Raw genomic sequence first — 10,291 nt, 5'->3', positions numbered from 1 at the left:
TGTTACAGTCCACGTTAAAGTTGTAGGCTACTTCAAGAAAGCGCGTAAAGGGGGACTATGACAAAACTAGATGACAAAGCAAAAAATTAGGACTAACAAACGAGCATGAATATATTAAGTATATTCGTCATCACTGCGAAAGACGTCGCACAAGGTAGCCTATGAACAAGGGAGCCTACGGGATGCGCTTGAAGGTGCGGATCCTAATGCGAAATTTGTCTTAGGGACGGTGCGGCTCAAAGTTACTAGACAAAGAAAGACGCACGTTGCATACCTCGAGCGTACAGAGCAGCTGACCTAATACGAGTATATTGGGGGAGGGAGGGAACAGAGTGGGGAAAACAAGTCTTCGAACAGTTCCAAATGAGAGATGGAGGGCGGAGGGGGAGGGGGGTCTGCGGAAAGGGGGAGGCGCACCGCAACTGTACTCATAAGAAGAGGAGCATACACACTGGCTAAATACATCAGTTCGCACGAAAGCTATCAGACGATTACTCTCGGAAAGGTCATTGTTTTTTAAGCCATCAGCAGCCGGGTATAACGGTTGACCCGGCCAGCATTTTCGTTCACGATTGAAGGATGCGGGTGCCTTTTCATCGCTCACCTGAAACAAGGAAGCTATAAAGATGTTTCCTCTCTAAACCGAGCAGGATAAACACTACATTATCCACAGATAGTCAACGGGATATATTTTTCATATTATTGCATCTCTTATAGGCTTTTGGGCATTTTTTAAAAAACAGTCTTATATGAATTACAACTCTGGATATTCCCTGCTCTTTGCCAACGGACATAGATCAGTTTTCGTTTTATCAGGGGTTGTGATTTGAATACAAAACGGTCACATTGACTGTTATCAAAATTCGAACAATCGGATATTTCGGTTGATTTATATGATAGTTTAGATTTATGCTGAATTGTATAGGAATAGTTATTTTTGTATAGTTATTGATATTCGAGCTTTGTGCGCAGACAAAGGGTCAGTGCGACGGTGATTCTGTTGTATTTGCATACAATTACCGCTTTTTTAATGATTTTTGCAGTCTGTAAAATTATTCTTCTGTTCAAGATAGGCTCAAGTCGTGCGGTGCACGAGGGATTGTTACAATTTCACTGAAGCAAGTAAGGTAACCTATCAAGGGAAATATAGAGAGAGGTAGTTTAAGTCCCGCTATCAATCTGCTGTGAGCTGCCAATATAGCACGGTGCAGGCAAGCACAACAACCAAGCAGAGCGGCAAGTGCTACAACGAGGATTGAACGACTCAATTAAGAAGATGACGGATGGTCCACGGCAAAGGGGGAATGGAGCGGGATCCAGCGGGGATGTCGCGGCAGAGTCAGCAAAGGACTCTGGAAATTCTGGGGTGGCGTTGAAGAAGGAGATTGGTCTCGTCAGCGCGTGTGGAATTATTGTCGGTAAGTCTTAGACCGTCTGTTTATGAGGACATTTTAGGCATCTTACAGTGGTTTTACAAGGGCGATACAGGGGGCGCCGTCATCCAAAATAATTTTTGTTATAACTGCAGAGCATATTGGAATTAAAAACGGTTTGTGCCACTTCAACACATATTTTCGCCATGTTCAGGCCAATATTGTAACCCTCCATCTCATATCCACGTCTTGGTCTTATCGGTCAGATGTCACGTTGGATGAGTAATCAGTGTTTCTTTTCGTTTGCTTGTTTCTTTATCACTCCTCACACTCCAGCTTAAATATGAGTACAGGAAAGTCATTTTCGTGTCAAGTACATTTAGTGGTAGGCCCACAAGAGTTGCACATATAACGTTTCCTGCAGCATACTATTTCTCGGGTAGGGCCTATTTGTATGAGGAGTTTGGGTTGATAAATTCAAGGGACTGAGTGACACAGGATGGCTGATCTCAGGTCAGTAAAGAAGGACGATGGGCTTTGACTGTGGTGAATGGGATTTGAAAGTGTCCGCGTGCATTCCCTGTGTATGCGTATGGCTGTGGGTGAAGAGTCATTCATTGTAATTCAGCTTTTAAGTGAATGAATGCGATAATGGATTGGCTTGAGAGTGTTCTCATCTGGTTTCTCAAAATTTGATTAGCAGCTCGTGAAAACGCATTCTAGAGGCCTGTTCCTTCATTAAGGATTGGTCACCCATGATTAGAATCGAATTGAAGGTGCACCGGTACCGGTTTTTACGACCAATGTGAATTCACAGTAGGCTACTTTGTCTTAAGTATCGGTCTATGCTGAGCACAGACTGGGATTGGGGTTGGGGGAGGGGGGGTCTGCTCAAGGGAAATTTTGTTTTGTAGTGTTTTGCCAGAATGGTAAATTAATAATTCCGCAAGGGTGGAAATAATTCCATAGGAAGGTAGAAATGTTTAAGTGCTCTTTACAAGGCCAGTAGCTAGCTACTAACAGTCTGGCTAACTGGTATAACTGGTATATAGTCTGGCTTGGCTGGTCAAATGTAAGGGAAAGTTTTTTCTCTCGATAAAGACTTATTATATGCCTGTTTCTTCTCTTGTGAACAACTTGAGAAACTGTGCTAAATTCTGTCGCTGTTGACAACCGTATCTAGCACTGACCTATTTTAGAGCTGTGAGAGGCAAAGGAGGGAATCCTAACCTCGTTCTGCTGTTAATTTCAAATTTACAGTTTACGTCACTCTACGTCAGTTTACAGTCTACAGTACATCAGTAAATTACGATGCCAAGTACCAAGTATGAGCATTTACTAGGCTTCGTTGGCCGATATGAGTAGACTTCCAGTGAGTGGCATTGATTCATCTCTAAATACGATCGTTACAAAACTGTAAACGTCCTAAAAGTATCCTTGAGGAGGGGTTCGTTTTATTTCTCCTCATCAAAGGACATGTGCATCTATGAGACTTAGTGTAACTAGGGTTGAAAGCTGATTGTGTGAACTGTCCAGTTGTTACAGTCGTAAATGTCAACGTAATTAAAATAAGAGTGCTTTTTTTTTGTCCCAAATGCCACTTATTCTTTTTGGAAACACTGCCACTCTTGAAAATATTTTTTTCCACCTCTTGGTTCCGTAGAAGAGTTTACATATCTTACCACAATATTCATGCAAGATAGATGACTTGTTGCTTTTACAGACACATGCATATTGACAGTATGCAATGTAGTGTTTGTAGAAAATGGTGAAATTTCACAACATCACCATTTTTCCAGGTTTGGCCATATTGTAATCAAAGGAGCGCTCCAATATGATATTTAAATTGTTTAGTGGACGCTTTGACGGGGGAGGATGCATTGTTGAGGGACTCTTTTCACACACAGTGAAGGCCAGGTGGTTCATGTGTCAAACAGTAACCTTGAAAGAGATGCTTAGTTGGGTTGTTGCCATGGAAACAGGTCGAGCAGAACATGTCAGAGAGATTCCTGTGGGCTTTGGAAAACACAGAAAGAGAGGTTTTTGAAGCACAAGGCAGGGTGAAAGAGATTAACAATAATAATAATAAAAAAAGATGTACGATTGGACAGATCGATCCAGTGAAAATAAGTTTTCTTCCTTGTAGCCTACGCCTTTAACAGTGTCATTCATTATCAACTGATCTGTGGTGATAAGCATGTAGTATTTTGAAATACCTCAGGTTGTAAATGTAAGCCAGAGATGAGCAGTAATTGTCTCACACCTGAACACTTAGTGGCCTTGATCAGGTCACTCATTCACAAACGTTCAGTAGCCTGCGCTTCACGTGAACGGTCTTATCAGAATCCTGCCGTGCTCAGTTGATCCGTTGGTCGTGGATTTTCCTTTGTTCCTACCGTGTGTGAACGAAGTTCTGGTAAAGTGATTAAAATAAATGCAGAAATCTTTCCCACACATATCAACCTCTTCTTTTAAAGCACGGACTCAACCCCTGGTTACATGGAAGTGATCACTTGTCCAAACAGGGATCCCTGTTTCATTCGCTTCTCTGGCTTAGCCCTCTTGCTTGTCAGTTTCGTGGTTTCTGATCATTTTCGGAGCCAGACTGTTTGTAATTGGGGTAGGCAGAGGGGAATGTGGGAGAGGCCTCCCGCAGGTTCACCAGGGGCTAATCGGAGGCTCTGCAATGGCGTGTTTTTGGAATGCAACGAAAGGAAAGGATAGGACAGGGAGAGCTAATCAAAGTAATTACAGTCAGGAGAGCTCACGACTGCTGGTTATGCTTGAACACAGACCCCAGAGCTTAGACATTCTTCACCTCCGTTACCAAGGGCACATCAGCCTCAATGCAAGGCTGATGCTATTATGGCACTGGGTTTTTTGGAGGACATCCAACAAAAAAGGTTTTTTTCCAGAAGTGGCTAATCATAATTCGGATTTATGTTTTAGAGGTTTTGGAAGGTCGGCGTTAGTCTGTTTTTCTACCGTGCAAAGTACCTGGTTGATAAGAAACTCTACAACAACACTTCATCAGATCATCAGATTATATTAATACAAGCCATAACCTGAGGGATAAATCTAACCGCTAAGTGTTGATCATAGGGGTTTTTTATTCAAATTCGTGGGGAAGGCTAATATTGCAACCTAGGGCTTTATTATTTCCTTTCTGAGGATTTGCTTAATTGTTTACACTGAACACTTGCTTATTGTTCGGTGTAAACAGTTAAGCAAATTGAGCAGAATTGTAACATGCAGAAGTTACTGAAAGCTGCCTGTGCCACTGAAACTTAGAGGAGTGGATGGACAATGTGGTATTTCCACTACGTCAGGCAGATTTGACGGATTAAAACTTGAATGGGGATTCAGAAACTTTATTTTGAGATGCTTATACTGTATTTTGAGATGCTTATGCAAAGCGAAATATGAATGTAAAACAAACTCTCGTGCACTTCAGCTAATACAGTCTAGCGCTATTTGTTTCCTTCTAGTCATAAAGTAATGTAAAACCACTCAGAGTGTACAGTCATGTCTTCAAGTTTCTCTACACTGGATTCATCTAATCCTTATGACTTTATTCGTTTGGGACGCTGGGAGAGGTCGGAGTTTACTTCCGTTTCCGATGAACCAACAAATATTGTGGGGGATGAAGATAACGGCCAAGGGGAAAACGCGACCCTCATCCGCCTTCTCCGATTCTGAAGGACCTTACCACTGATTTGTGGTCAAGCGAGTGAAAAACGGTCGGATCGATAGGGATAAAAAGGGCAGAGGGATCAATATGGAGGCTGAAGGGGACTAAGATGGAAGACCTTGGAATGAGAGGCTGCATTTTGCATGTCAAAGCTGTTCTGCTCTAGTTCTCGTTCTCCGGCGCTTTGCCCCGTACGGGGAAGACGGGAAACCCGCGCGCTCTTCGGGTTCCACTGTAGTCAGCATTGCGTAGATGCATGTGCGCAGAGGCTGAGCATCTGCTTTTGTACTGGTTCCCCTTAGAGATCATGAGATGGGAACCAGTATAAACCAGCCCCTCTTACTGGTTATTGTGTAGTCAGCTGTGACATAGCTGGTTTGTCTTACAGGACATGCACAGGCAAACCAGAACTAACCAGCTGCGGTCTAGAGGTGCCCACCCCCGTTCGCTTCAGCCAGATCCATTTAATCGCAAAAGGTTGCGCAACTGCGTGTTTCGTAGAGAGAAACCGCTGAGTGTTCAAGATAAGTGCGTACTCAGATAAGTGTTTTGAAATAACAGGTCCAAAATGACTCATACAGATACATCAGCCAGCCAGAGAGAAAGAGGTCATATGTCAACACATTTTGACATGACTGGGATCAGATTATAGGATGGACATGACTGCGGCCATAAAACTCTTGGAGGCACATGGGATGTGCATTTGTACACGTCTTTCTTGACAGCACGCTACCGTTAGCGACACGTGCCTCACACACTAGATAGCTTGAGCTGCACCTGATAACTTGAGAGGAGTCACCCTTATGTCCTGGGATGATTTCTATCACATGGAACTATAGGAGTGCCTTCTTTCTACAGCAAAGATCCGCCACCTTTGCCCCCTGCTGCTTCTTAGAGTGACAAGTTCAGGGACAGGGTGGGAGTGATTACTCAGGAGAAATACGTCTGAGACGTCGTACCTTTGATCTGTGGTCTGCGAGCTGTCATCAGATGCGAGCGCGAGTTGCATATGCTTCCTGTCATGAGGTTTATTGCTTCCTGGTTCAGTTTCTTTGTGTTCTTTGGGGTTTCTCCAACCAGCCTGGGTGTCTAGTGGTCAATAAGGGTGCTGGTGCCATCCTTTGGAGTAATTCACACACACACACATACACCTGGTGATAAGATGGCATTGAAAGCTGCAGAGATTTTGTAGAGAAGTTTGTACTCTTATCGAATTGTGACTTCCCATTGACTCCCATTATATCTGTAGCGAAAGAATACTAACATATCCCTAACCCTAACCCTAACCTTCACCTTAACCATAAGCAAAGAAAGGTTTTGACATTTTTTGTTTTATCAGTAACAACAATATAGTTTAGAAAAAATATTGTTCTCCTAGTGGGGACCAGCAGTTTGGTCCCCACCAGGCACTTTTCCAGCTTGTGCTATCTTACTGGGGACCGGTCCCCAGAAAGATAGCAATACATCACACACACACACACACACACACACGCACGCACATACACTCATCTCTCTCTCTCTCTCTCTCTCTCACCCTCCCTCCCCCCTCTTCTCTCTCCCTCCCTCTCCCCCTCTCTCTCTCTTTCTCTCTCTGTCACCTACAGAGACACACACACACACACACACATGCACCATAACTGCACTCAATGACCCTTTTCCCTGTCTGCTCATCCACGAGACTGAGTCAGCAGATTATTCTTCAACTCTGTCGGCTCTATTTCTCTCATCTCCTGAGATGTCTCCGCCCACTCTGGGGTTTTTTTTTCTCTCTCTCTCTCTCTGTCCTCTCCTGTTTTTTTTTGTTCCCCACACATCCTTTCCTGTGCCTCTTTGCACCTCCCTGTTTTGTGTTTTAACAACAAACTTTCACGCAGCCGTTGCTCACACTAAAAACAGGATGGTTTCCCTGTTATTACTATCGTACGTGTCGCGCCGTAAATGGTCCCCTTTTCGCAGTGAAAGAGTCACACCATTAACGGTTCCCTCCCCCTTTTCTCTGTTTCCCAGGTAACATCATTGGTTCCGGGATCTTTGTGAGTCCAAAAGGTGTACTGGAGAACGCGAGCTCAGTGGGCTTGGCGCTGATTGTTTGGATCATTACGGGGCTCATCACTGCCATTGGTGCCCTCTGCTATGCCGAGCTGGGTGTCACCATCCCCAAATCCGGAGGGGACTATTCCTATGTCAAGGACATCTTTGGTGGACTGGCTGGGTAAGATTCATAACTGTTACACAGAAACAAAGCCAACAAGATGAAACAGCCCCCCCCCCCCCCCCCACCAGCCCTTTTTTTTGTTCTTTTGGTTTTCTTAAATTGTACCAACCATCCTGAGTTAAACATTGTGAGAAGGGATGTGAATGTGTCGAGTTTATGTGGTTTAATTTTGTCTAACTTTCTTTTTTTTTCTCTCCCAAATATATTACTTTGTAAAGTTTGTAAGTTTGGGGTTTTTTTTGTTTTACTTCATGGTTCTTGTCAAGTGACCAGTGTCCGAGTGATCACAGAGTGAATCTGTCTGAGGAGTAAGACTCAGGGCTGTTGAGCCTATAGAATTATTGCGCCACAACAACAAAACCTGCTGATGGCGGGTGAGAAACCTTTTAGCAGTAACGTCGTGTGTTGGAGCATTATTCGTTGTTGTTTTTTTTAATAAAAAAGAGTTATAGTAATTCTGTTTTAAAAGAAGAGAATTCACCCTCCAGGGAGGTTGCCGCTGGTTTCTTTAGAAGTTTCTGGAAGGTTGATGAGTTGAATGTGGTGGGGTGCACAGGTTGCCTCGGTAAGCTCGTGAAGAATTTTGTAGAAGGCATTTTCCCTCAGCTAAATCACAGCTATTTTCACCTGCCATGAGCTCACTCTCCCTTGCCGTTAGTCTCTCGCTAAGCTCCTAAAACCCCCTCCGTGAATTAGCCGTCACCAAGTTTTATACATGCTAGCTTGCCGAGAGGTCATTTCAAGTCACACGCTGTTCACACATGGCGAGTGGAAGAAGCATTCGCGTCTCGGGCCCTCTCGGTTTATGGAGTCGGTTGATATTTTTCTGCGCTCTCTTAAAGCGTGTTTGTGTTTTTCACTTCAGTGTGGTCAGAGTTAGTTTACCTACACTTACATAACTCAAAAATGTGGTTTGAGTTTTTGTTGTTGGCAAGTAAGCTCTGAGGACCTCTGCCATCTGTGGAATGAGTGTGTACATATGTGTTTGTGTGAGGTTCTAGAAGGGGGGGGGGACTATATTTAGTATCTTCAAGTACTTTCTTGGAGCCTTTTCCCCCATTTTGCTGGCCTGTTTTGTTTGTGAACACAGGGACATTAAACAAAAGGGGTTTCTACACAACCGCAATACAATAAGCATTAAGAGCCTTCCTTTTCTGCGTGTTTCTGTGTGTCTAACTCACTGCTTCGCTTACGAATCTCTTTTGTAGGTTTCTACGGCTGTGGATCGCAGTGCTGGTGATCTACCCCACGAACCAGGCGGTCATCGCTCTTACGTTCTCCAACTATGTCCTGCAGCCCCTCTTTCCCACCTGCTTCCCCCCAGAGACTGGCCTCCGACTGCTCGCAGCGATCTGCCTGTGTGAGTACGGGAAAAGAGAAACGAAAAGAGAGAGAGAGAGAGAGAGAGAGAGAGAGAGATGAGAGATGGGTGATAAAGACAAAGACGGAAGGATAGAGAGAAAGAAAAACAGAGAGCAGCAGTTCATAAGGAGCAGTTCGGAGGAACTTTTCCATAGTTCTTAGAACTGTTGGAGAAAGTACCCCCTTTTTCGCATGTTCGCACTGCAGCAACTTAGAGACTGATGAGAAGGAGGGAGAGAGAGTAACAGGCAGTTAGAGGCTAAATGCTAAACCATAAACACATGTAAAAGGAGGAGCGTGTGGTTGTTTTTTTGGGGGAAAATTGTCATCTTATGTTGTTTGGGTAATTCCACGGTAGTTTCTCATTTGGTCTTAGGAAACTCTTAGGAGACTCTGTTGGGACACACAAAATCTGTTGGGACACACTCTTGTCTCAAGGTTATAAGATCTCACAAGCCAAACCTCATTTACTTGACTTTTTTTTTCTTTTTTTTTTTTTTAGACTTACATAAGGTAGTTCATGTGACTGACTGTATTTTAATCAGTACTTCAGTATTACTTATTTACCTCTGTTTTCTGCCTGGTCTTGAAAAGCAGAGAAGGCAGATAGTGTTATGTAAACGCTGACCGAACCTCCTTTTCACATCTGTTCGTAATTCTCTGGTCGTCAACACGGCATGTGACTTGCAAACATTGCCTCTGACCCGGTATACCTGTGTTGTATTGACAGCCTGGGTTTCCAAGACGACGGTTCTGAATCTGCTGCTTTAGGCTGAGTTGTAGCAGAGTGTAGAGAAGAAAGAGGGGCTTTGGTGAAAGAGAGGAACGGATAGATGGGGATCGCCAAGACAAAAGAGGGACGAACGCATGAATCACGAAGGGGCAGGGGTGAAAGAGAGCAAGAAAGACAGAGAGAGTTTGTGAGAAAGAGAGAGAAGGTTTGGGAAAGAGAGCAAGAGAGAGAGAGGGAGACGGTAAGGATTGGACGTGCGAACATGCGACAGAACGATGGCTTTGCACGAATTTGACAAAGGCCTCAAGTTTGACCCCTACGCAAACTTTCACGTACATGCCACAAATACTGCGAGCTGTGCATAGACAGAAAAACAGAGACACAGAGAGAGAGCGAGAGAGAGAGAGAGCGAGAGAGAGAGGAAGGTGTGAAGGCTGCATTCAGAACATAACAACGTCCGACGTCTAATATTTATTTGTATCTATTCCTTCAAATGTTCCCTCAAACTTTCAAATTTCAGTCCCTCACCCCAGTAGTAGAATATTTTTGCGTCGTCAGTCAGATATTTAGAAATTTTTCGTTTTTTTTTTTTTTTTTTTGCGGAGGTCACGGATAGCAACAGATTTGTTTTCACCAGACCTTGTTTTGATCCTAAATGTGTGCTCATCATGTTTAAACCTGTTGGTTCTCTGTTACCAGGTTGTCTAATTAGTCTGTCTGCTGTTTGTGCCTAGTTTCAGTGAGGAAATGTCTCCCTTACATCTTATTTGCTCAAGCAACTGCAACTCTGCTGTCAATCATTGTTTGAGTTGAAGGTTTGAAAGTGCCATGTTTCTGATTGGCTAAGACAGCATTCTTTTTTTTTTTTTTTTTTTTTTCCAGTGCTGTAATATCAGGAATTCAGAATGCCTTAGGGC

The 10,291-nt window shown here is 43.7% G+C and overlaps 1 protein-coding gene across 1 annotated transcript in view; it reads left to right on the top strand.

Moving 5' to 3' along the window:
- The first annotated feature begins 1,121 nt into the window (after window positions 1-1,121).
- slc7a8a (solute carrier family 7 member 8a) overlaps window positions 1,122-10,291 on the top strand; it is an 18,756-nt gene continuing 9,586 nt past the window's right edge. The window contains exons 1-3 of the mRNA XM_030779752.1: window positions 1,122-1,418; window positions 7,072-7,276; window positions 8,488-8,639. Coding sequence (XP_030635612.1) covers window positions 1,277-1,418; window positions 7,072-7,276; window positions 8,488-8,639 — 499 coding nt within the window. The 5' untranslated portion in view covers window positions 1,122-1,276. The remainder of the gene's footprint in view (window positions 1,419-7,071; window positions 7,277-8,487; window positions 8,640-10,291) is intronic.

This window comes from Chanos chanos, chromosome 7, assembly GCF_902362185.1.
Source record: "Chanos chanos chromosome 7, fChaCha1.1, whole genome shotgun sequence".
NCBI classification, from domain to species: Eukaryota; Metazoa; Chordata; class Actinopteri; order Gonorynchiformes; family Chanidae; genus Chanos; species Chanos chanos.
This window is presented reverse-complemented; position numbering and strand designations above follow the sequence as displayed.